The sequence below is a fragment of the Trachemys scripta genome, chromosome 10 (genome assembly GCF_013100865.1).
Source record: "Trachemys scripta elegans isolate TJP31775 chromosome 10, CAS_Tse_1.0, whole genome shotgun sequence".
In the NCBI taxonomy this organism is placed as follows: domain Eukaryota; kingdom Metazoa; phylum Chordata; order Testudines; family Emydidae; genus Trachemys; species Trachemys scripta.
Window position 1 is genome coordinate 34,039,759 of NC_048307.1, and position 26,095 is coordinate 34,065,853.

At 51.7% G+C, this 26,095-nt stretch overlaps 1 protein-coding gene across 1 annotated transcript in view; it reads left to right on the top strand.

The window, feature by feature from the left end:
* The window catches only part of NLRC3 (NLR family CARD domain containing 3), a 75,409-nt gene extending 49,583 nt beyond the window's left edge, over window positions 1-25,826 (top strand). The window contains exons 8-19 of the mRNA XM_034784732.1: window positions 1,154-1,237; window positions 3,431-3,514; window positions 8,667-8,750; window positions 10,202-10,285; window positions 13,767-13,850; window positions 15,177-15,260; window positions 17,593-17,676; window positions 19,055-19,138; window positions 20,427-20,510; window positions 20,810-20,893; window positions 22,440-22,523; window positions 23,980-25,826. Of these exons, the coding sequence (XP_034640623.1) occupies window positions 1,154-1,237; window positions 3,431-3,514; window positions 8,667-8,750; window positions 10,202-10,285; window positions 13,767-13,850; window positions 15,177-15,260; window positions 17,593-17,676; window positions 19,055-19,138; window positions 20,427-20,510; window positions 20,810-20,893; window positions 22,440-22,523; window positions 23,980-24,070 (1,015 nt within the window). The 3' untranslated portion in view covers window positions 24,071-25,826. The remainder of the gene's footprint in view (window positions 1-1,153; window positions 1,238-3,430; window positions 3,515-8,666; window positions 8,751-10,201; window positions 10,286-13,766; window positions 13,851-15,176; window positions 15,261-17,592; window positions 17,677-19,054; window positions 19,139-20,426; window positions 20,511-20,809; window positions 20,894-22,439; window positions 22,524-23,979) is intronic.
* Window positions 25,827-26,095: the final 269 nt, after the last annotated feature.

The window sequence follows — 26,095 nt, forward strand, 5'->3', positions numbered from 1 at the left end:
ATATTTATTTAATTATTCTCCATATTGAGATTCAACTGCTATTTAAAAATCATGATTATGTAAATAAAAAATAGGCAGCAAGTTTTAAAATAAACAAAAGGAAGTATTTCTTCACACAATGCACAGTTAACCTGTGGAACTCATTGCCAGGGGATGTTGTGAAGGCCAAAAGTATAACTGGGTTCAAAAAAGAACTAGATAAGTTCCTGGAGGACAGGTCCGTCAATGGCTATTAGCCAAGATGGTCAGAGACACAACCCCATGTTCTGGGTGTCCTAAACCTCTGACTGCCAGAAGCTGGGACTGGATGACAGAGGATGGATCACATGACGATTGCCGTGCTCTATTCATTCCCTCTGATGCACCTGGTACCATCCACTGTCGGAAGACAGGATACTGGTCTAACCCAATATGGCTGTTCTTATTTTCTTCTGACTGCACTGAGGGATGGAGAAGAGCAGGAAGGCAGGCAGAAGGGAGACTAGGCAGAGGAGGAAATGGAGGGATAGAAGTGGCCTATAAGACAATATAAACAACAAAGAGCCTGATGTCTCAGTTACCCTCAGGCTGCTTTACCCCGCTCTGGCAGCGTGAGGGCCATCAGGTGCAGGCAGATCTGTAAAGTGGATGCCCGTGTAACCTACAGCCACTTTAAGGACTCTTTACCATGCTGGAGTGTTGTGAAGGGGCCTTAGTGCAACTGTGAATCAGCCCCATGGAGATTCAAATCAATGACTGACTGAGGATGTTGTGATATTTCCACGAGGCACTGTTGTGTCTGGAGCAAAACGTCCTAGGGCAACATGAGCCCTGAAACGGCTGGTAGGTGTGCTCAGGAGATTGGAACATGTGACTCAACCCCAGCACCTTAAACAGAAGGGAGGAGAAGAGAAAGGGCAAGAGGTGTCTGGAAGAGGTAGGCTGCTAAGGGGGCAGGAGGCAGTCCCAAAAGGCAGGGGGCAAGACTCAGGAGGCGCACTAGGAAAAGAACAGCACAGGAAATTCAGGCGCATGGGGGTTCATTCTTTTATACTATTGCCTCTGGCCTCAGGAGATGGCATGGCTAATGTGAGACAGACTGGGACAGTCTGTGGCTGCATCCTGCTCTAATTTCCAGTTTTTCCACAATAATTGTGTTGTTTTATCTCTGCAGCCTCCAGAATAACATGATCAAGGAAGATGGTGCTAAATTCCTGGCTGAGGCCCTTTTAACCAACCACAAGCTGAAAACTTTGCAGTGAGTGATTCTAACCCCCAAGCTCCCCTATGGTTTGTTGTCTGCTCATTTCCATGGCCATCTGCAAGGGCATCTCCATGGTCAAAGCAGCCTGCTGCTAATTCCCCTTCTTGGCTTGGCCTCCTGGTCAGGGCCAACTGAAAGCACAAGCAGATGGAGCAGTTGTTCTCAGCCCCACAATCTGACCGTTTTCCATGTCTCTATTCAGACACTTAATCATGTCTTTGCACAACACTAAATACGGTTCCTCCTCCATTGGTAGGTTGTGCCCAGACCCCAGTTGCAAGGGTGCCACCATTTCACACAAGGAAGCCTGCACTGCTCATGTCAAAGCTGGTTTCCACACACAAACCCATTCACCTACAATGCACTAAATCTACTGCAATTGCAGTGCCCAAAAGTGGGCAGAGGCTGTGTGTGGAGAGAGATGCTCTTCTGTTCAAGGAGCAGGAGGGGGCAGGACAGAGACGATCTGAAAGAAACATGATAGATGGTGGGGTGGACTCTGAGGAAGATGGTGTCTGGTTTGTTTGCCTGGTTCATGCCCAGTCTGTCTTATTTATTCTAACCACTAAGAAGATAAAGCTAAGTGCAAACTACTACACTTAGGAAGCAAAAATGAAATGCATTGCTACAAAATGGGGAATAACTGACTAGGTGATAGCACTGCTGAAAAGGATCTGGGGGTTAGAGTAGATCACAAATTGAATGTGAGTCAACAATGTGATGCAAATGCAAAAAAATGCTAATATCATTCTGGGGTGTATTAACAGGAATGTTATATGTAGACATGGAGGTAATTGTCCTGCTGTACTCAGCACTGGTGAGGCCTCAGCTGGATACTGTGTCCAGTTCTGGTTGCCTCACTTTAGGAAAGATGTGGACAAACTGGAGAGAGTCCAGAGGAGAGCAACCAAAAGGATAAAAGGTTTAGAAAACCTGACCTATGAGGAAAGGTTTAAAAAATCTGGACAAGTTTACTCTTGAGAAAAGACAGAGCGGGGGACCTGATAACAGTCTTCAAATACATGAGGAGCTGTTATAAACAGGACTGTGATGAATTGTTCTCCATGTCCACTGAAGGCAGGACAAGAACTAATGGGCTTAATTGGCAGCAAGAATCACAGAATCATAGAATATCAGGGTTGGAAGGGACCCCAGGAGGTCATCTAGTCCAACCCCCTGCTCAAAGCAGGACCAATTCCCAACTAAATCATCCCAGCCAGGTCTTTGTCAAGCCTGACCTTAAAAACCTCTAAGGAAGGAGATTCCACCACCTCCCTAGGTAACTCATTCCAGTGCTTCATCACCCTCCTAGTGAAATAGTGTTTCCTAATATCCAACCTAGACCTCCCACACTGCAACTTGAGACCATTACTCCTTGTTCTGTCATCTGGTACCACTGAGAACAGTCTAGATCCATCCTCTTTGGAACCCCCTTTCAGGTAGTTGAAAGCAGCTATCAAATCCCCCCCTCATTCTTCTCTTCTGCAGACTAAACAATCCCACTTCCCTCAGCCTCAGTCAAGGGAGATTTAGGTTAGATATTGGGAAAAGGACAGTTAAGCATTGGAACAGGTTTCCAAGGGAGGTTGTGGAATCTCCATCACTACAGGTTTTTCAGAACAGATTGGACAAACACCTGTCAGGGATGGTCTAGGTTTACTCGGCCCTGCCATAGTGCAGGGACTAGATGACCTCTCGAGGTCCCTACCAGCCCTATCTCACTATGATTTTAGGACAAGTCGAATAGGGCATGTAACAGAGTGTGATGTCAGTGTGATGCTTGATTGGCAAGGATTTTCCTTGATGATGATGATGTCTGTTGATATGGTAATGGCTGATAACAACACGATCATGGCCGTTACTTGATGTGACCAGGCCAGGTAGTCTGCCATCCTCTACTCTGGTGGAAAAGTCCACCCACCAGCTTACCTGGGGCAGCTATCCACAGAGAATTTGAGGATCTAGGTCTAGTAGAGCGTGATAAGAGATGGGGTGAAGGTATAAATAGCAAAAGAGTGTGCACCAAAGCTACCTGTATGCATTAGGGTGTACAAAATATACAGAGGCAGAAGTGCCTCAGCCAGAGATGGGAGAGCTCAAGTGAGAAGAAGAAAGTTAAAGTGTGTTATTAATGGAGAGCTGACTCCCTCTTTTTGAAGTTTCTGGGTGTTTCTGTCTTCTTCACAGTCTTCAGAAGAACTCCATTGGACCCCAAGGTGCAAAGAAAATAGCAGAAGCACTGAAGCAGAATGGGAATCTCAGGGAACTGATGTAAGGATTGACAGAAAGGATACACGTTAATAGAGAGATGAACAATGATTGTGCGTGACACTAACTTCTGAGTCCTCTTAGGATCTGTCCCAACCTATTATGACATGCTGTACAAGAAAGGCCAGATATTGCCACCCCTATTTCCCTGGCAGGGTTTCCTGTGCATTCTTCTTCGGGAGGCCAGGGTTTGACCTCTGCTCATCCCCTGCTCGCTGCCGAGTGCCCTCCTGCAGCATGTGGTCCCAAACCCCTGTGGATACCTTGAGACTGGAAGGGATATCTGGGAGCTGCATGGGCACAGGGCCATCCACCCAGGCCATCTGGGGCTCTGCAGCAGCTTGGGCACTCTGCAGCTATAGCTTTGCTTCCTGACTGCATGGCCACTTGGCAGCTGTCTTGTCAGGGATTCCCGTTAAAGGGGAGAGGGGCTCCCACTGTGGAGGGGGCAGCTGGCTGTATTACATCTCCGGAGGAATCTCTACTAGGTGCCGGAATCTCACTCCTTCCTCCAGTGTAGGTACCAAACTAGACAGGCCCCTTTTTGAGAGGTTTGTCCCTGTGCGACACCGGGACAGAACCAGACGTGGTTTTCTCTGATATAGGATGGGGGATGCTGCTCAGCACCCTGTGTCTCTTAAAAATGGCCCCACCCGGGCAGTGTGACCTAACATACACTGTCCTGCCGGCAGGGGCAGGATCATGTTGGCGGGGGTGGGGTCGTGCTGTTTCTGGAAGTACCAGGATGTCTGGTATTCTGGGAACGGGTGAGTGGCCACCTTACTCCAGTGTATCCACTGCCTGCCCCATCCCTCCCATATGCCTGTCTGGGCCTGTGACGAGCCACACCTCCATGGCCCCTTTTCCACCAGGGGAGGGAGAGATCTGTTTGAAGGGGACCCTCTGCATGCCGACCAGAAGGGTACAGTCTGGCCACACTTGTTCTTACGTTAATAACATACCCTGGAAAGGGCCTGGACACACCCATTACTGGAAGTACAGCTGCTCACAGCAGCTGTGCCCCCAGAAATACGAACCGCTGTAGTCAGGGACCACAAATCGGACAAGCACTAGAGCTAAACACGTGTCTGGGATCACACTTTGCAACTCCCTGGAAAGCTTCCCTCCCAACGGCATTTCTCTGAAAAGCCAAACTAGGGAAGGAACAGGTTAAAGAATGTTCAGCTCAATCAGATGTATTAAAGCCAGCCGGGCCTGGTGAAATTCATCTTAGGGTACTTAAGGAACTAGCTGAAGCAATCTTGGAATTGTTAGAGATTATATTCGAGAACTCCTGGAGGATGGGTGAGTCCCAGAGGACTGGAGAAGGGCAAACACAGCACCTGTCTTTAGAAGGGGGGACAAAGAGGACCTAAGTTCTCTGTAAGCTAAATAAGCTGCTGGCTGTGCAGCAGTTTATTTAGCACTGGGCAGGCGCTCAAGGAACCCGCCCAGCTGGGACCTGCCACGGACAGGGGAGGGGCGCTTCTTCCCCAGCCCCAACCCGCCGCAGCCGGGGGAAGGGTGCCCAGAGGCGCCGACTTCCCCTATAGCCAGGGGGATGTTTGACCCCCCCCTCCACCCCAGGCCCCACCCCACCTCTTCCCACCCTGTCCCACCTCTTCCCCACCTCCTCCCCTGAGCGCGCCCCATCCCCACTCTTCCCCCTCCCTCCTGGGGAGCTTCCTACATGCCACAAAACAGCTGTTCGCAGTGGGCGGGAGGCACTGAGAAGGAGGGGGAGGAGTGGCAGCACCCGCTAATTTTTCTCTGTGGGTTCTCCAGCCCTGGAGACCATGGAATCAGTGCCTATGGGGGCACCCCTCCCCCGCCCCCAACTCAGCCCTGGCCCCAACCCAGCTCCGCCTGGACCTGCTGCAGATGGGGGAGAGGCACCTCTCCTTGCCCCCAGCCCAGGTGCTGCTGCAGGGAGAGAGAGCAGGGCAGAGTCCTCTCTCCTCACCGTAGCCCCAGAGCACCCTCCTGCACCCCAAACCCCTCATCCCCAGCCCCACACCCCCAGCTGGAGCCCTCACCCTATGCACTCCAATACTCTGCCCCAGCCCTGAGATCCTCATCCCTGGCTCCTCCCCAGAGCCCGCACCCCAGATGGAGCCCTCACCCCCCCCACCCCAACCCTCTGCCTAGCCCTGAGATCCTCATCCCCGGCCCCTCCCCAGAGCCTGCATCCCCAGCCAGAGCCCTCACACCCCTGCGTCCCAACCCTCTGGCTGAGCCCTGAGCCCCCGCACACTCCGAAGCCCTCGGCCCCACCCCCACTACATGAATTTTGTTATGTGCATCAATATGAAGGTGATGTGTCACACATCATCTCCGTATTGGTGCACATAACAATATTCATTCCGCACGTGGATGGGAAAAATTAGAGGGAACACTGAAGAGGACACAGGGATTTATAGACCAGACAACCTGAAATCAATACCTGGAAAGATACTGGAGCAAATTATTAAAGAAGAAAAAATTATATCAAACCAACCTAATTTCCTTCAATAGGGTTACTCATGGACTAGTGGATGCGGGGAAGCAGTAGACATGATATACCCTGATTTTTAGTAAGGCTTTTGATACAGTCCCTCATGATATTCTCATAACAAACTAGGGAAATGTGGTCTAGATGAATTTACTATAAGGTGGGTGCACAACTGGTTGAAAGACCGTACTCAGAGAGTAATTATCTGTGGTTTGCTGTGAAACTGGGAGGGTGTATCTAGTGGGGTCCTGCAGGGGTCAGTCTTGTGTCTGGTACTATTCAATATTTAAATGAATGACTTGAATAATGGAGTGGAAAGGATGCTTATAAAATTTGCAGATGACACCAAGCTGGGAGGGGTTGCAAGCACTTTGGAGGCTAGGATTAGAATTCAAAATGACCTTGACAAAGCAGAGAATTGGTTTGAAATCTACAAAATGAAATTTAATAAAGACAAGTGCAAAGTTCTACACTTTGGAAGCAAAAATCAACTGCAGAACTACAAAATGGGGAATAAGCGACTTGGCAGGAGTACTGCTGAAAAGGATCTCGGGGTTATAGTGGATTACAAATAGAATGAGTGAACAAAGTGATGTAGTTGCAGAAGGCAAATATTATTCTAGGTACATTACCAAGAATGTCTTGTATAAGACACAGGAGGTAATTATCCCACTCTGCTCAGCACTGGGGAGGCCTCAGCTGGATACTGTGTCCAGTGCTGGGTGCCTCACTCTAGGAAAGATGTGGACTAATGTGGATACGAGAACGAATGGATATAAACTGGCCGTGGGGAGGTTCAGGCTTGAAATTAGACGCAGGTTTCTGACCGTCAGAGGGGTGAAATATTGGAACGGCCTTCCGAGGGAAACGGTGGGGGCGACGGACCTGTCTGGTTTTAAGATTAAGTTAGATAAATTTATGGAGGGAATGGTTTAATGGTAAAACATAGTAGTCAAGGAAAACCAAGAAATGGTAGGTAAATTGTATAATGGCCGACAGGGGTCAGGCTGGAGACTCTTGCCTATATGCTCGGGGTCTTACTGATCGCCATATTTGGGGTCGGGAAGGAATTTTCCTCCAGGGCAGATTGGCTGAGCCTCTGGAGGTTTTTCGCCTTCCTCCGCAGCATGGGGCAGGGATCTCTAGCAGGAGGGTTTCTGCCGATTGAAGTCACCTAAAACAGGATTGGGGACTTCAACAGCAGAGTCCAGGGAAGGGGTAGGGACGGTTTTATGGCCTGCAGCATGCAGGGGGTCAGACCAGATGATCATAATGGTCCCTTCTGACCTTAAAGTCTATGAGTCTATGAGACAAATTGGAGAGAGTCCAGAGGAGAGCATCCAAAATGCCACAAGGTTTAGAAACCCTGTTTAGTCTTGAGAAAAGAAAACTATGGGGGGTTCTGATAACAGTCTTCAAATATGTTGAGGTCTGTTATAAAGAGGCCAGTGATCAATTGTTCTCCAGGTCCACTGAAGGTAGGACAAGATGTAATGGGCTTAATTGGCAGCAAGGGAGATTTAGGTTAGATAATAGGGAAAACTTTCTAGTCATAAGGATAGTTAAGCTCTGGAACAGGCTTCCAAGGGAGGTTGGGGAATCCCATTACAGGAGGTTTCTGAGATCAAGTTGGACAAACATCTGTCAGGAAGGTCTAGGTTTACCTGGTCCTGCATCTGCACAAGGGGCTGGACTTGATGACCTCTCAAGGTCCCCTCCAGCCCTACATTTCTCTGATTCTCTTAAAAGGGCTGATCTCCAGGGGATGGGCAGAAGGGTGTTGTCTTTGGAGCGCTTTCAGCTTTGGAATTAACTTCCTCCGACACTCTGCCAAGGTGCAAGTGTGGAAACAATTAGGAAGCAGTGCAAGATGCGTTTATTTGCTCTGTCTTTTTCTTATGTGGGCCTGTAGCCAGATAGCATTTGCCCTGCTAGTGGGTGAGGGTGCAGAAGGAACAGCTGCTGATTTATGCCAGCGGTTGGTATCAATTCACTTTAATCTCTCAGCCACGCCCAGGTAACACAGCAACGGGCACAATATAAATCAGAAGAGCGCCCAAGTTCCCTTGAATAGGTGGGTGAGGGCTCAGAGAGCAAACATTCCACACACACCACCGGTATGGGATGGGATCGCCACATGTCACATGGTACTACAGCCCTGGCGGCTGACAGGGACACAGTGTCACTGAATGGGCAATTGATCTTTGAGCTTGAGCAGACACAGCCATTTTCTGTGGATGGGCGAGGTCTCCATTGCTCTGGCTTGCATTGTAAACGTAGTTGGTGCCTGTGGCTTTTCCTTTTCTAGGTCAGTTTTCTACTGTCATTTTGTCCTATGTTGGCATGGGGTGATCAGATGCAGAATCCAGATGGAGGTGTTCTTATTGCTGCTAAAGTGCTGGGCCTTGTCGCCCGCTTAGCTCCTCCTTTCTTGGGATGTAACTGGCCTGCTGGGGACTCGGCCTTGACACGTCATTGCAGAACACTCGCTTTTCCTGCTGTGAGACTTGGCAGCCGTGAGGAGACCAAGCCACCCCCTCACTACGGGGCCATGGGTGGGGGCACCTGCTGGCTTTTCTCAGGCTGATTGGGATCCCCTGCTTCTGGGCTCTGACTAGCAATTTCACAGCTGCTAATGACTGATCTTCCTTTTCTTTGTTGCAGCCTCTCCAGTAACTGTGTGGGGGACACTGGCTCTGTAGCCTTGGCCGAAGCTCTGAGAGTGAATCACAGTCTCACAACTCTGGAGTAAGTCCCTTGCCATTGGAGTGCCCAGAGCACCCCATACGCTTTGTTCTTCGCTGCCAAGGGGTGCTTGTTAATGCTCCACTGCTCAGCTCTCCCAAGGGCAGCGTCAGGTGATCCAGAGTGATCTGGGGTTGCCTCTTACCCTATCCTTGTCTGTTTCCCCAACTCTTGTCCGTGGAAAGCAGTAGGGGCCTTGGTGGGGAAGGGGCTGGTAGGTTCCTTTGGGGAAATTTCCCTTTGACGAACTGCAGGGCTGAGGGGAATGGCCGGGGGCGTGATGGCCTCATGGTTACTGCACAGCAGCATTTTCTGCAGGGGATCAGTTCCAGGGGGTCTCCCTGGAAGTTTTGGTAGCTTCAGAGGAGGGTAGTAGCAGGACGAGTCAGCAAACAAGACAGGAGGACTGGGGGTGGCATAAGGAGCCTCGGCATCCCCCGTTGCAACCAGCCCTCATCTGTTGTGCTCAGAGTTATTTCCCTGCTAGAGGTTTGGTGGCCTGTAGGAAATGAGTTGCTGTCCACTGTCTGCTTCCTTGTGGGCTCCATCACAAAACTTCTCCACCCTGGTTAGGAGTCTCAGCGGAGGGGCCGCAGACTGACTCGCCTTAGAAACCAAGCAGCCCTCTGCCCCGACGGACGTGTTCCTTCCTGCTCAGGAGTGGGGCAGGGTAACCTGGCACCATGGGCAGGGCGCCTGCTGCTCTTGCCTGAACTGTCCCTGTCCTGGGGGCAAATGGAAGACTTTTGTCTTCTCAGTCTGGCACCTTTCACTGGGAGCACATGCCCCTTCTGTGCCAAGAGGGAGACCTCAGCGCACACCTCCCTTCAGTGCAGCAGGGTGCACCCCTTCTCCCAGCTCCCCCAGGACTGCCTGCTGGGGCTCTGGCCGAACTTTCCCCACCTCTTTTCCTTTACACGCTCCCCATGTATGGCCCCACGCAGTCCAGGGGCCTCCTAGCCAGCCGCCTCTTGAGGGGGGTCTGTCAGTCCCAGAAGAGGAAGCTCGACAGGCATGTGCCCTGCACCTATGGTGCCTATTTTTTGGCCTCTACCTACCTCCTTTCTCCAAGCAGAGCTCCTCTGGGTGGCATCCACGACTCTTGGGGCTCCTTTGGGGAGCCGGGGGCATTGTCTGGGGCTCTCTGCTTGGTGTCCCCAGCCACCTCATTCTGAACCTGTGACCCTAACTCCTCCTCCTGTTTTATCATTTGGTGTCCCCACTGCTTAGCTGATTGCTGGCTCTGTGGCCCCTTCTCCATTGGTGTGGGGCGGGGCTTTTGGTCTTGCCGGGCTCTGCTGACCTGTCCAGGATTTCCAACAGGCCGGCACATTTTGCCATGATGAATTCACTCTTAACCACACAAGGTGAACGTATCCAGTGCTGGGCTGGTACGAATAGCAACACCGTGTCGTTCCTGTGGTGACTCTCTGCTGTATCTCTTTGTGTTTTAGCCTCCAGAGCAATTCGATCAGTAACACGGGGGTCACGGCGCTGATAGGAGCTCTGCGCTCCAACCAGGGCCTCATCAGCCTCAAGTAAGTCTTGGTCTCAGCTCTTCCCAACGCTGCCCCGCTCAGATCGCGAACACGTACACTGGCTGGCCAGCCATCTGGCCAGAGCTGCCACGTGTTGTCACTACAAGAATTGCGTCATTCGGCACAGCACCTCCCAGGTCTCTCTGGCAGTAACAGGGCCGGCTCTAGGCACTAGTGTTCCAAGCATGTGCTTGGGGCGGCACTTTTCAAGGGGCGGCATTCTGGCTTTTTTTTTTTTTTTCTTTGGGGGCGGCAAAAAACCTGGAGCTGGCCCTGGGCAGTAATCTTGTTTTTTGCACTAGTACAGCCTGAGTTCCTTGCTACTGAAGCAGGGCCCCCCACCCTGCAGCTCCTGGGCGAATGGGACCAGTATGGGGGAGAGAGGGGACAGGCCCAGGGGGGCAACAGGTTTGCACCCAGCTCATTGGTCTGGATCTTAATTTGGTGGGTGTCGCCTCTTCATACAGCTGAGCTTCTCTTCTAACTCCTTGTGAAATGTATCAGCTCAGCTGTGCTTTTCCTAATCCTGCTGCTAGCAGTGAAACATTGCAAGCCAAAGAAGGTAAATGTGTGTGTGTGTGTGTGAGTCACCTTGGCCTAGGGTTACCATATTTCAGGTTCTCAAAAAGAGGACACTGCCGGGTGGGGTGGGGTGGGAGAGAGCTGGAGGGGATATTTGGGGGGTGCCAGAGGGTGTGTGTGTGTGTGTGTGTACTGGGACAGGAGTGGGTATTTGGGGGGTGCTGGAAGAGTGTATGTATTAGGACAGGAGAGGGCATTTAGGGGGTGCTGGAGAGGGAGTATTTGGGGAGTGTTGGAGGGGGTACCTGTGGCCTCACTCTTGAGGGGGGCAGTGTCGCTCCCTGTCATGGTGGCAGCTGGTGCAGACCTGGGACACAGCGCCAGCCCGTCCATCAGTGCCTCCCTGCGGGGCTTTCCCCCACCCCAGGGCTGGGAGCTGGGGCCTGGGTGGGTGGGATCTGGCAGCTCCCGCTACAGGAAAGGAACCAATCAGCTGCAGTTGCAAGGACCAATCAGACGTGGAGCCAGCTCTTTCTGAGCTGCAACGTCTGCTTAAAAACTCACGGATGTTGCCTCTGATTTGAAAAATCCACCTGGACAGAGGGTGGAGGATCAAAAGAGAGGCAGTGTCCAGGGAAACCCAGACGTCTGGTAACCCTCCCTTGGCCAATACACTTAACATTTTCCAAAACACCCATGTGCAACTGAGGAGCTGGACAGCTCAGGGGACTGGGATGATTTAGTAGCTTCCATCTGTAGGTCAGTTCCAGTCCAGCCCAGCCTGCTCCCCGATGGCTAGTGAGGGAAATGGGTTTGCTGGGTCTTAGTCCGTTTCACTGGATGTTTGGCTAAGAGCTCTGCTCTAGGCATTATTTGGGGCCGTTCTCTGGCCTGCGTTACACAGGAGGTCAGACTGGCTGCTCACAATGGTCTCTGCTGGCCTTGGAGTCTATGAAGAGTAGACAGAAACCGGGGCCACTATTGGTGCTACTGGACCCCCTGGTTTCTGCCAGGCATGAACTCCTGCAGGGGGTGGCTCAGAGGTGAGGCACATTGGTAGCAGGGATAGGTGGGGCGCGTGCCCTGCTCCAGTTCTGGGGATAAATACAGGCCATCAGTCCAATGCTAAACTCACTTACAAAGGAGAGAGAGAGAGATTTAACAAAATTAGGGAGGGAGTTTTTTCAGAATCCCCAGCAAGGAGCACTGGACTGTGTTGCCAAACTCTGTGAGTTTGAAGTAAGATGTCTGTGAGCACTCTGGGCAAACATCCAAAGCAGAATGACATGTTCCTATTGTTACATTTAGAAAGTACAATGTGACAGACTGAAACCTGGGCTATTTATTTCCTGCTGCGATGTTATGTGTAACTGATCACAATGCATTTCTCCCCCTCTTAAAAAAACAAATGAAATAGGCTAAATCACAAAGGTGCTTTTTCTAAAGTAGATTTTCCTGCACAGATCAGACACCAATGGAGACACAAATCTTTAAGATCGTTCACTGATTATTGCCATAGAAAGGACCGTAAGGCCTGCAGGGGCTGCTTGATAACAGATGAAGACCCACTAAGCCTCTTCCAGAAATGCTGCCATGAGTTCCCACGTGCATTCCGCTCCTAGCCGGCGTGGCTGATTGCTTCCACTGAATACAAAGGCCATTACTGGAGTTTTTTTTCCAGAACATTCCATTTTAAGTTACAAGAATACAAACAAAATGAAAAGGAATGAAAAATTCTAGCGAAAGTGAGCCAATGCTGAGAGCCTTTGCAGTCTGCTCCCGATGGCTTTGGCACATGGGTGTTCTCCAGAATATTTCAGGCCACTTGGGTCCCACAACAGGTGTGCTAAGAACCTTTATGGGGACTACTGTGGCTTGGAAAGGCAGAGCTGCACTGCAGCCTCCTGCTGAAGGATACTGCCCTAGTAGCAGTTGCTTGAGGGGTTTTGTCTGTGAGGTTGGCAGAGATCATAGAGAGGCACTGGGGAGCACACATTGATGCTGCATGTACCATGGCTCCTGATTTGGAGATGCAGCGATTGTTACCCCGGCCACACCGCTTCCCACCCAGCCACTTCCCCTTTACGGGCCACAGCACCTCTGAGCATGCTATCATTACTCTCCAGGGACTCTGCCCACTCCCTGCATCCTTCCCACGGCTACCTCCACGCAGATACAGGAAACATCTGGCCCTGTGCTGCGCAATCTCTGTGCCCAGCAGAAACCCCGAGGCAATGAGTATGGTATATATTCGGGGGAGGTGGGGAAAAATAAAAATCTCCTTCTGCTGAATAGCCCAGCCCAAACTCAGCCACTCCTTTGCTGCTGCTCCCCGCCTCGAGGATAAACCAATGGCACTGGAGTAACACACTGTGTCCAAGGCATGGGGCAGGGAGTCTGTGAGTCATTCCCGAAGTGAGATAAAAATTCTAATCACCTCTGACTTGGGGAGCTTGCAATGACTGGGGGGAACAGCCGCATGACCTGGGGAGGGTCATGGGAGCAGCGCAAGAGGAAAACCAGGGGCTGGACTAGAAGTTCATCACTGATCATTCCAGTCTGGTATTTTGCTCTGTCCCCTAATGGGGGGATTTTTGCCAGCCTACAAAGAGCAGGGCCTGGCGTAGGGAGGCTGTGCATGGGGTGAAGGGAGAGGGAGGGGCGTTGTTCAGGGGTATCCTTTTTCTGCCTGAGACACGTGTGTGACTGCAGCAGCTGCTCATGCATCAAACATTCACAGGCACGTGCCAGGTGGCCTCGCCCTCCCACATCTGCCCTGGAGAGCCCTCACCTAGATGCTACCGCCCCCTGCTGTCCCAGCCACCAGGTGGTTTGTCTTGTTTGCCCTAAAATACAAAAAGTGCCCAAAAGAGAATGAGAAATGTCCTGAGCTGTTCCCACTCCTTGCCCTTGAAGGAGGGAATCCCAGTGACCTGTCCCATCTCTTGTCTTTTCCTAGCCTTCGGGAGAATTCCATCGGCCAAGAGGGGGCGCCGGAGATAGCCAACGCTCTGCGCGCTAACTGCACGCTGAGGAACCTAGAGTAAGTCAGCCGGCTTTCAAAGTCCAAATCCTCTCCCCAGCTTATGCTGTGTGCTCAGCACCAGTACTGCCCTCAGGCAGGTGCAGGGGGCTGCTCCTGTGCGGGAGGACAGGTTGGTGGAATACCCGTGGCCAAGGGTGTGTCCCTTGGGGCAATGGGGAACACTCAGGCTGGGTATCAGGTGAGTCTGGCCAAGGAGAAGGCGTGACAAGGAGCAGCGCTGCAATGGCTCATCGGGGTGGGGTGGATTAGCCCTTTCTAGGTCCAAATCTCTGGAGCCATATCATCACCTCCATTGTTTTCCCTTTGTGGGAAGGGGTTTGCCCCAAACCAGCATCCTCCCGCCTCCCTCCAGCTCTGCAGACGTTCCTCCATCTGCACGCTGCGTCTCTGAGCTTCTGCTGCTTTGGGGGGTGCTGTACTTGGGTGGAGAGTAGTCAGGGCAAGACAGCTGCGCTCCACAGCACCATCCCCCCCTCCAGGGCCAGCATCAACTTCTGCAGACTCCAGGTCTGCCCTGGCAGGTCCTCCTTGGAGGGCCCAAACACAGGTGAGCAGGCCATGAGGGGCAGGAGGCTAGGAAGTGTGGGGGAGGGTGAGGGTTTTCCAGTGGCAAACCCCAAACCCCACCCACACGATACTCCAGGAGCTCTGTTAGTTTAAGCTCCTGGGGTTTCTCTCTAGGCATGATCTAGCCTGATGAGCCTGTGGTTCATGTATGTAAGCAGACCGAAAGAACTTGTGCTTGGCTTAATCATTTTGTAACTTGGAGTTCTGTGGAAAGCAGAATGTAGAATAACCAGTGTGGACCTGACTAATGATCCCTCTGGAGCACTTTGCCTCGGCAGATAAGACAGCGATCCATCCAGTGAAGTTACCAATGAGAAGAAGACATAAGCCAGTGTGGAATATCCTGCCACTGGGGGCAGGGGAAGAAGGGGTAGAATCTTCCTTACTCCAGCTAATGGTTAGCAAATGCCCTGAATTATGAGGATGGAGCAAGCCCTTGTAATATTATCCTGACTAGTACCAGTGCAGACACTCTTCTTGTTCCTAAAAATGTTTAGTTCCATTTTGAAACCTTGAAGGTATTTGCCTCCATGACCTGCAGCAGTGAGTTCCACAGATTAATCACCCATTACAGTGTAAAAACCATGTGTATTTCCTTTCTTCTGTTTCTCATTAATTGTCTTTTAATGTCATCCTATTGTCTCTTCCCTTCCTTCCCCCCCCCCCTTGCACTTGTCTCACTGCACTTCAACCCACCAGAGGCAGGTGTAATGCATCACACCATGTTTAACTCATTTCTCTGTACTTTGCCTCTAGCCTAGCGGCGAATCTGTTGTATGATGAAGGCGTCAAGGCCATTGCACTGGCGATGAGAGAGAACCAGGCGCTCATGTCCCTGCAGTGAGTTTCACCTTGGCCCTGATTTTTGGTTCCTTCTCTTTAGCTGCTCTGTCCCTGCAGTGAGTGAACAGCCTGCAACATCCTTCATGGGCCTCAGTCCCTCTCAGCATGGCACAGCTGAGGGGAGAGGGGAGGGCTCCATGCACAATGGCATCAGCAGCAGAATTCCATCGTCATGGGCAGCACTGTACAGTCTGCATCCAGCTCACTGGTTTGGATCCAGCCCAGGCCAGTAGAGGCTGAAAACTGTTACTTTATGATTTTGCCGTGTTGGTCCTAGGATATTAGAGAGACAGGGTGGGGGAGGTCACATATTTTATTGGACCAATTTCAGTTGGTGAGAATGACAAGCCTTCAATCTACACAGAACTCTTCTTCATGGTGGGAAAGATACTCAGAGCCAAATACAAGGTGGAACAGATAGTTTAGCATAAATAGTTTCCATGTATTCTTAGAGACCATTCAGAGGTGAAGTGGCCTGTTAACACCGCTGCAATCATGACAAAAATGTGGGGTTACTTGGCTACAGATTGTTGTAATGAGCCATAAATCCATTAATGACTGCTTCCTGGAGCAGCTAGTCCTGGAACCCACAAGCGGGAGGCAATTCTTGTTTTAGTCCTAAATGGAGCACAGGATCTGTCCAAGAGGTGAATATAGCTAAGCTGTTCAGTAATAGCGACCATAATGTAATTACATTTTACATTCCTGTAAGGGGGAAAAAAACAAAGAAACCCTCCACAATAGCATATAACTTCAAAAAGGGAAACTACAAAAATGAGGAAGCTAGTTAACTGGAAATTAAAAGGAGCAGTCAAAAAACTGAAATGCCTGCAAACTGCATGGAAACTTTTGAAAAACACCATAACGGAGGCTCAAACTAAATGTGTACCCCAAATAAAAAAAAAAAAAGACCAAAAAATGCCCTCATAGCTGAACAACAGAGTAAGAGGTGGTTACAGACAAAAAGACATCCTTTAAAAATTGGAAGTAAAATCCTACTGGGGAAAATAGAAAGGTGAATAAACTCTGACAAGCCAAGTGTAAAACTATAATCAGGCAGTCCAAACAAGAATTTGAAGATCAACTAGGAAAAGACACAAAAACTAACAGCAAAAAAATTGAGTGCATTAGAAGTAGGAAGCCGAACAATCAGAGGGGCCACTGGATAATCGAAGTGCTACTGGAGCACTTAAAAGAAATGAGGCCATTGCAGAGAAGCTAAATGAATTCTTTGCGTCAGTCTTCACTGCAGAAGATGTGAGGGAGATTCCCACACCTGACCCATTCTTTTCAGATGACAAATCTGAGGAACTATCTCAAATTGAGGTGTCATTAGAGGAGGTTTTGGAACAAATGGCTCAATTAAACAGTAATAAGCCACCAGGACCAGATGGTATCACTCAAGAGTTCTGAAGGAACTCAGATATGAAATTGCAGAACTAACAACTGTGATATGTAACCTATCACTTAAATCAGCCTCTGTACCAGGTGATTGGAAGATAGCTAACGTGATGCCAATTTTTAAAAAGGCTCCAGAGGCGATCCTGGCAATAAGCTGATAAACCTAACTTCAGTACCAGGCAAATTGGTTGGAACTTTAGTAAAGAACAGAATTATCAGACACATAGATAAACACAATATATTGGGGAAGAGCAACATAGTTTTTGTAAATGGTGAATAGGAGTCGACATCCCAGACCCCTTCCACTTCTGGCAAAGGTTGAATGGCCCTAGGCGCTGAACCCCTCTCTCGCCTGGAGCCCGTCCTCTCTCTCCAGCACTGTCAGGCTGGCAACTTTTACCAGCCCTTCAACCATGTCATTTTTTAAGGCTGAAGAGCCATATGTGCCACAATTCCTCTGGCCCTTTTATTAATGTCTGATTAATCAAAGCTACCACGTTACCAATGGATTGTGCACAGTAGTGTGAGGGATGGATTTGCATAGCGGTGTTTGGAAGCTTCAGATATGCAGGTTTATAGAATTACAAACTAGATACATACCCCCCTGGAGATCACAGCCCTTCACCTTCTACCACAATGCTGCTACTTCTGGGGTCAAAGGCAACAGCTGTTCAGCACTGTCCAAGGCTGATAAGCGACAGTTATGGGCAGGATGTGCAGATGGCTATTGTGTCCGGTACAAACCCAGGGGGGATTTCATTGGGTGGGATGCAGATACTCCAGAACAGCCTGCGGAGAGGTATCCCCTCTTCCAGCTGGTCCCCTGATGAGACAGGTCCGTTCCCCTTGTCCGGGGGCTTCTCCCTGTTTGCAGAGTCCCGCCCCACCCCACAGTGGTAATCCTTCACCTCTCACTCTCTTTGCACAGCCTGCAGTGGAACTTCATCCAGTCGAAGGCGGCCAAGGCGCTGGCCCAAGCACTACACTCCAACACAAGCCTGACCAGTCTCGAGTAAGTGACGATGCAGCACATCTCCCTGCCTGGCTGCATCGCTGGCTCAGGGTCCGAGGGTGCCAGGGCGAGGGGGGGGGGGCAAGTTAGGAGTTTGCGGGGGGGAGTTAGGAGTTTGCGCTGGAGGAGCAGATCAGGACCCCCTAACTTCCCCCCAGCAATGCCAAAGCCCTGTGCCGTGGGGGCATCGCAGAGCTGTCTCAGGGAGCACGTCCTGCTTGGCTCAGTGACTCGCTGGCAGGGACCACATGTGGCGTGTGTGGCTGAGCTGTGGACTGGGGGAGGACAGGAGGCCAAGCAGGAATGGGGCAAGCAAGAAGGACCAGCCCTTCATGGGCTCAGCTGTCTGCTGAGGAAGATTCTCTGGGGGCTCTTGCGCCTTCGCTCCCCCAGCAAAGGAGGACATGCACCCATCTCGCTGTGTCCTAGTCACTTACCTCTGACCGGCCGGAGCCAGCAGGGGACCCTGCTGAGCACACTCTAGACTAGTGGTTCCCCAGCTCGCTTATTCTGCAGGTCCCTCCAGGGACCCACTCCCTCCCTCAACCAGCTCCTCTCACCCCCGGGTCTGCCCTCCTGGAGCATCACCCCCCCCGCACAATAAACCGCTCGTGACCCACGCAGTCAGGGTCCTGCAGCATCCCCCTTCGTGGCCACTCGGCCTGCTCGGTGTTCTGGCTGGGGGGGGGGGGGGGGCTGCCACCATCCCTTGGGTGGTGGAGGAAAGGGTCGTAATGCCACAATGTTGCATCAAAGAGGGGGGATACTTGCATATACAGACAGAGCCCCTAATATCTGGACAGCTGGTCACCCTGTATTGGATATTTTTGTTGCCTTATATCTCACTGCCTGGCACCCTCTGAATTTCACCCTATTGAGAGAGGCCTGTTCATTGCCCCTCTGGGCTCCATTGACTCTGCCTCCAGGGCCAGAAGTGATGGGATCAACTAGGCCGACCTCCTGTATCCCACAGGCCAGAGACCTGCCCCACAATAATTCCCAGAGCAGAGCTTTTAGCAAGACATCCGATCTTGATATAAAAATGGCTAATGACGGAGAATTCACCACAGCCCTTGGTCAGTTGTCCCAGTGGCTAATTACCCTCACTTAAAAATGTACATCTGATTTCCAAGTGGCTGGACCCTGTCACTGGGCAGTTCCATGGGCTAACAGCACCCCCCCATCTCGCCATGGGGCAGTGGTCCACGTGGGTCGCCTGGAAGCCACAGCATTTTGGGGCATACAACTCAGGGGAGCCAGCTTGTGTCCCGACCCTGTGAGGAGCCATTAACCCTCGCCCACATGACCCTTTCCCCATGTATGTGCTCTAGGGGACAAGGGCCATATATGCCGTCACGTGGCACATGCTGTGTTTTAGTTTGCAGGAGAACGCTATTGGCGATGAAGGCATGATCGCCCTCGCTGCTGCTCTGAAGGTGAACACCACTCTCACCACCCTCTGGTAAGTGTCCACGGGGGGGGGGAGGGAGGAGAGGGAATATGCCCCGTATGTGAAATGTGTAGTGATGTGCAGAGCAGGGGCACTCAGCCTGCTGGCCAATCTGGTCCGAGACCCTCCAGGCAAACGGAACCTGCTGCTCCCCAGCCCCTTGTAGTCCTCCAATTGCTGGACTTTTGGAGAGTTTGGTAACTAGACAGTTGCACCTGTCCCACTTGGTAAGGGCTCCCAGTCTGACTAGTGAGCGTGGGCTCCCTAAAGGGGGCAGCACTAGTGCCTGAACTGTATCCCCACCCCTGTGCTGCCCCTTCTTCCTGAGCTCCCGCCCTGCCTCTTTCTCCCAAGACCTCATACCCTGCTCATGCCTCTCTGTCCCCTTCCTCACATCGTTCGCCCTTGCAGCTAATAAAAAGTGACGGGGCCATGCCCTCTGGTCACCATGCTGTATGGGGGTGCACGGCTGGTCAAGGCAGGCCAGGTCGTAGAGTGACATTAGATCCTGCTCATTAGAATGGCAGTAATGCGTGTGCCAGGCTGAGCTGGGAGGTGTGTTGTGAATGGGGAAGGGGAGGGTGGCCACGGGAAGGCAAAGGGGAGCTAGTCCCTGGGGGTGAATAGTCGAGCCATGTCTCCTGGGGGCTGAGACCATTAGAAATCTCACTCTTCTGTTGTCGTTGGATTGTCACAGGCAGAGAGATAGTGGGAGTTAGCTGGGCCTGACCCAGGTGATGTGCCAGAGCTAATAAAGTCTGCCTCAGGGTCCTACGGGAAGGGGGGCTCCCGCAGGCTGCTAATTCATTGGACAGGAGTCCTTTGCTGCTAGGGGATGGCTATAGGTACCTGTCACACTGCACTTCAGCACCATGTCCTGCAGAGAGCCAGCCGACTGCCCGACAGCAGGGAGCCAGCCCTGCTTTGTAGTCAATTAGCTCACAGAGACTGTTGTGTCTGTCTGTGCTGGACTCCATTCACAGCTTCCTCTTTGTTTATTTGCGAGTCACTTGGTGGGGCGAGTGTTTTAATAGAGAATGTGCTGCCATCTGCCCAGCTCATCAATACATCCTTGGCTGGATCAATGCCCTCACGTCAGACCCCGTCTCCTCAGGCTGCCACGCTCCTCCGCAGGATGAATGTGCTCGGAGAAGAACGGTGTTGGCTTGTGAAGCCGCCCCGGCAGCCTGGGTTTCTTGGGCTCCGGTTTGCCAGCTCAGTATAACGTGCATCTGTTGGGTGCAGGCCGGCTGGGATAGCTAGCTGTGAATTGCACTGAATGTTCCTTGTTCTCTTGCAGCCTCCAGGTGGCTTCGATCGGGGTGAGCGGGGCAAAAGCCCTGGCAGAGGCCCTAGTTGTTAACAGAACCCTCACAACTCTGGAGTAAGTGCTCCCCAGCTGCGCCCCTTCTCCAAGCAGTCCCTGCGACTTACCTCTCCTTGGGCCCCTCCGGGAGACAAATTCATCAGCTCTGTAGCACGTCCAGTCTCCAACAGCTCCTTAGGCTGGAAATCCTTTGGGAGCCCTCAGTTCCAGCATGTCTAAGCCCCAGGCCAGCTGACATGTGCTCTGTATCCCCCACTGTCCCTCAACCTGCCTTCTGTGGTTGTATGGAATCCCTGTATTAGCCTTCGGCGCTCTTTGTCCTAATCGCACTTCTGTATTTCCTGGCTTCCCTGCAGCTTAAGAGGAAACTCCATCGGTGTGGCTGGAGCCAAAGCTATGGCCAACGCGCTGAAGGTTAACCGCAGTCTCCGCGTTCTGAAGTAAGTAGCTGCCATGCTGGAGCCAAACGCTAAACAAAACCCTGCATTCCAAAGCTACAGTAAAAGGCTGGAAAGGTGGCAAAGTCCAGCACTCAAAAATTAGGAAGTGCCAGAATGAAGGTTCCCTGTGCAATCTTAATTTGGCTCCCTTGTGCACATGCATCGTGATACAGGCTTTAATTACCTGATCACATACTATTTTTTCCCCCACTGGACCCCTGCCTCATTCAGTGCATCCGATCTAATCCCCTTAATCTGTCTTGGAAATGGCTGAACTGCGTTTGCTGAAATGTTTCAAACAAATTCAGCCTGAGGCTGATGCCCAGCATGGGAAATTTCAGTCCAAATGGTCAAAGTTATAATTGAAAATGGAGTCGTATAATGGAAAGTGTCAGGAAATCTTAACTAGAGGCGTCACCACCAGCACTGTCTACAATGAGTCACCAAAATGCTTCCAAACTGTCATGTGTCTTTTCTGTATCTAAACAGCAGCTTGGGCCCTAACTGGCTTCCTTTGATCTGACTGCTAGTGATAGATTGTTCTATCACACTTCATCATCAAAGGAGCAGCTGTGATGTCACAATCACTGGATCATTGTTACTAACCCTCTATTGTGACGTGGTCGGAATCAGGCAGGGAGAAGAGGCCAGCTATGAGGGAAGAAATCCAAGTCAATACACAAATTCCAGTATGGATAAAAATAGAGAGTTTAATCGATAAAATAAATCAGACTTTTTAAATTTTTAAATTAAATACAGGTTTATTTTTAACAATAAGCCTATTTAAAATTAAATTTGAAATTATGAAAACCGGTGTTAAGGCCTAAACTTACTCTATTCTGTTAAAATCATTTAAAGTTAAATAAAAAAATGTATTAAGCAGTATATATTTGCTGCCGAAGTCTTTAAGAAAGCCAGATCACCGACCTGGTGAAAGACAGTGGCTAAGCAGCTGAAACCAGAGGCTGATGCAATGCTACAGCGGCTTTGGATAACAGTTGCCTTTTTTTCAGGTGCAGAGAGAACATTTTCTTCATTTCAGTTTAGTCAACTAGTTTGGTTGAATGACTAGTTCATTCTAAGTTAAGAAAGTGATTGGACGTTAGAAAAGCGGGAAAACTTGTTTTCTTTTTCCAATCTATGAATAAAAATGACGAGCTCTGCTAGTTCTAAAATCTTGCAGGACTGACCAGAAACAATCAGTTCTGTTCACTAACTACAGATAATAGTTTAGATGTTTAATAAATCAATTTGTTTTAGTTGCAAAATGTTGATCATTTTTTTCTTATGTATCTAGCACATTAAAAGAGTTGTAATGGTACCAACCAATGAGACTCAAACTTTCTTTAGGAAAACAACTAAAAAGCACAAATGAAAAACAAGGTTAAAATCAATGATTTAAATCAAGGTTTCCTGCTTGCTGACTGAAACCCATGAATACAACTGGTGTTTTGAATTGCTTTGATTTAAATCAGTCCACCCTGACAGACCTGCCCGATGCTTTCTCCAGGCCTCACTTCTTGACGAGTCTTTGTCTCCCCTTCAGCCTCCAGGAGAACTCCTTAGGCATGGATGGAGCTATCTGCATTGCCACAGCTCTGACCGGAAACCATGGCCTCACCTACGTCAAGTGAGTGGCAGCTGAGTGCCCAGTGCATGCGGGCATGGTTGGCAGATGGACGGAGATGTGGGGAAAGAGCGTGAACTCACCTGCCTCTGGGACCATGGCGGCTGTGCTATAGTGTCCCTCTGTGGGCAGCATAAAGTGTCCCTTGTGAGACCCACTCCTCCACCCCAGACCTGCCCCAGGCTGCTGCCTCACAATGGAATGCCCAAACTCCACAGGAGGCGTGAAGCCCTGCCCTCAAGTCCCTGCCAAACACCACTGGGGCTAATGGGGTCACCAAGGTGTGGAACCCTCCTGAAAGCCAAACCTTCTCCAGGACGCCCACAGGGCTGTGCTGTGCCAACCCCTGGGTCCCTCCAGCTCCCTCATGGCCTGGGCTGGCCTCCTCACTGGTTACTCCTTGGCAGTGTCCCCAACAATGCCCAGGCAGATGCTGGGCCACGGACTCCAGCCTCCCAGCTGATGGATGGGCTCAGCGCCCAGAGCTGCCTTGGAATTGGGGGCAAGCTCCCCAGGCTAACTGGAGCTTGTGCCAGGCCCCTGGCGTCGGCAGTGGGCCTCTAGGGACAAGGAAGGGGCCCTGGCCTGAAAGTTCACGCAGCACGCGTGGGCTGAACGTCGTTTCTGGGCCGAGGCAGTGGGGGAGGGCGATTTTCCCTGGGCGGGCTGACTTAGGGGGCTGGAGGTGGGGGCAGAGGATGAGGAGCAGGAGGCTGAAGGCAGCAGAAGTGGGGAGCAGCGCTTTTCCTTCCCTGACCGTCCCTTGCTCCTGCTGGGCCCTTGTGCCTGCAGGACTGGACGACCTCTCCTGCCCTGTGGGAGCCCCAGCCATAGGCCCTTCACCTGCTGTTACGTCAGACACTCCTGCTTTTCCAAGCTGTCCCCCATCTGGTCCTGAGCCAAAGCCGGATGTGGTTTGGGCTGGTAACAAACAGGGCGCCATTTTGAAGAGGGTGCTGCTCTGCCTCTGTATGGTGTGAGCTTGCACACACCGCGTATGCAAGGTCATGCCAATGGAGACGGGGTCTCCCAGCCCCCTTGGGCATGTCTACACTGCACACTGAGCCCAGGCTCTGACTCAGGTTTAAGCCCAAGCACCTTCCATCCCCACACAGATCAGTCTGACTCAGGTCAGCAAGAGCTCAGGATCCGGGGCCCAGGACTGTGCGCGGGGTGTGGGGGTGGTCGAGCCCTGTCAGTTTGCAGTGTGGACGCAGCTCAACCCACAGACCCGAGCCAGGAGGTCCTGCATGGTGGGCATGGAGCACGTCTGTGAGACCTGGCTCCAGCAATTGTCAGCCCAGGTTTACAATGCAGTGTGGGCATGGGGACACCGAGTCCCATGGCCCGGGGCTTAGTGCGCAGTGTGGCCATACCCCTGCCAGTCGGGCAGACCGTGCTGGGAACTAGTGCTGCTGTGCGCTCGCTGAGGTCATGCCTGTCCCTTGTCCTCTCCCAGTCTGCAGGGGAATCGCATCGGCCAGTCCGGCGCCAAGGTGATCGCTGACGCCATCAGAACAAACTCTCCGCGCTGCATCGTCGAGATGTGAGGGCCGACTGCACCAGGAATGGCCAGCACGAGTCAGCAGCAGGCAGGGGATGGTGCAGAGACTCGCTTTAATGACAGCGCCGGGTCAGCTCAGCTGGCGGGTTCCCCACATCAGAGCGTGGCAGCGCAGGGAGCCACTTTCCCAGCTCGACCCACACGGCCAATTGAGGTCTCCTGGGCCTGGAATGCCCCCGTGGACTCTGACTGGCTCAGAGTGCTGCGTGGGGTGATGGAGGTGCTCGCTCCAGCTGTGCTGAGGCCTAGGCGCACTAATGAAAGCTGCCGCTGAGGCTGCTCCTGCAGGTGTAGAAGAACGCATCTCTCTTAGCAGCACCATTGTTCCAACAGCTGCCGGGCTTGAGGAATGAGCTTGCAGCAGCCGTGACTGTTAAAAGGCAGGCAGGACGGGTGCGGTGGGGACGTGGATGGAAGGGACGCAGTGCCAGCAATTTAGTCCCACCTCACTTATCCCTGTAACCGAGAAACCCTCCTGCCCTGCTATTGCTGAGCCCGTCCCTCCAGGACAGAATGTCCCCACCTCACAGCCTGGTGTGTGTAGGGCCTGGTGCTGTGTGTACCTCGGTGTGTGAGCATGAGGCTCTCAATGCACAGGTAGACCCAGAGCTCCCACCACGGAGAGACCCCCGCAGAGCCAGCTGCTGAGAATTCTTTATACAGTTTGACTGGACTGCACGGAAACTCGCCAGGCAGCTGCTTCCCTCCTATCATTAGTGCCCAGACCTGCTGGCTGTAAGGCCATTTAATCCCATTGGGGTTGTACTTGGCAGGGCCACGCAAATCTCTGCCCCCGAGGTTCACCACATTCCCTGGAGTAAGCTCCAGGATGGTTGGTGTGTCCTGCTTTAGTGGGTCTCTAATGGGAAACCTCTCGCTTCCATCAGCTCATAGGGAGTTTTGGCTTGTGAGTACCTCCAGGCCTGTAGAATGAATAAACCACTGTGCTCATGCGGCATCTAACAGCGAGCGATTTGGGGCTCAGCCTGAGACCAACCACTCAGTGTCTGTGCCCCTGCAAAGCGAGTGGTGTAATGGTCTAGCATCAGCCCACAGCAAGGAAGTGGGAAAAGAGGAGAGGCGAAGAGCTGAAGGAGGGGAGGGGGACTGCAGGGTGGTTGGGGAATGAAGTGCATGGAAAGTGGGTGGTTCCTGCCCAGTTGTTTATTTCCAGCAGGCATCTGCTTCGGGGAACTCCTAGTCACAAAGTTCTGCCTCGTGAAACAAAATCTTTAATCCAAACTGACCCCATGTTCTGTGCCCTTCTGAAGGTGATCTCGCTTGGCTGGTCTGCTGCTGACATGCTGAGTGACCCTAGGCCAGCCATGGCACCTCTGAGGCTCAGCTTCCCCCTCTGCAGAATGGGCTCATGAGAGCGACACAGCGCATGGCCACTGGCAGGGCTGAGCCTGTAAGGCCAGGCACGAGGGGACAGATTTATAAAGGTACTTACTGATTTCAGTGGCCGTTAGGTGCCTAAATATCGTCGAGTGGCTGTGTCTAGGTATCTGCCCAGTGTTCCTAGGCTCTTGTTTGTGCTGTGGTATATCGATGCTGGTTGAGAAGCAATGCAGTGAGCCCCATGGAAGGGGCGATGCCTGTAACAGGTCTAAGCGCCAAGCTGCAGGGCCTTCCTCCACAGCTGCCTGTGCTGTTGCTCAGACTAGGACATGAGCGATACGCCTGCCAGCTGTGTAGCAGTGAGAGACTCTAATAAGGAGTGTGACCGGTGTGATGAGGTGCCAAGCTCTGGAATAAATGGATTCCTAACCAAAGTGATGACGTGAGCGTTCTTACCCGCCCTCCTGCGGCTGCCATTTGGGAATTTCAAGCGGGGACTGACTGTAGGTTTCATCCTCTCTAGTGTGTCGGCCGTTGCCTCCCGCCTTGCTAGGAGCAGGGCACAGTGTGTGCTACGAGGTGGAGCCAGCCACTGCATCAGTGCAAAGGCTCCACAGCTGTAAGGGGCAGGGTATGTGGGAGTCCTGGGGCAGCGCTGAGGTGCGGGGCA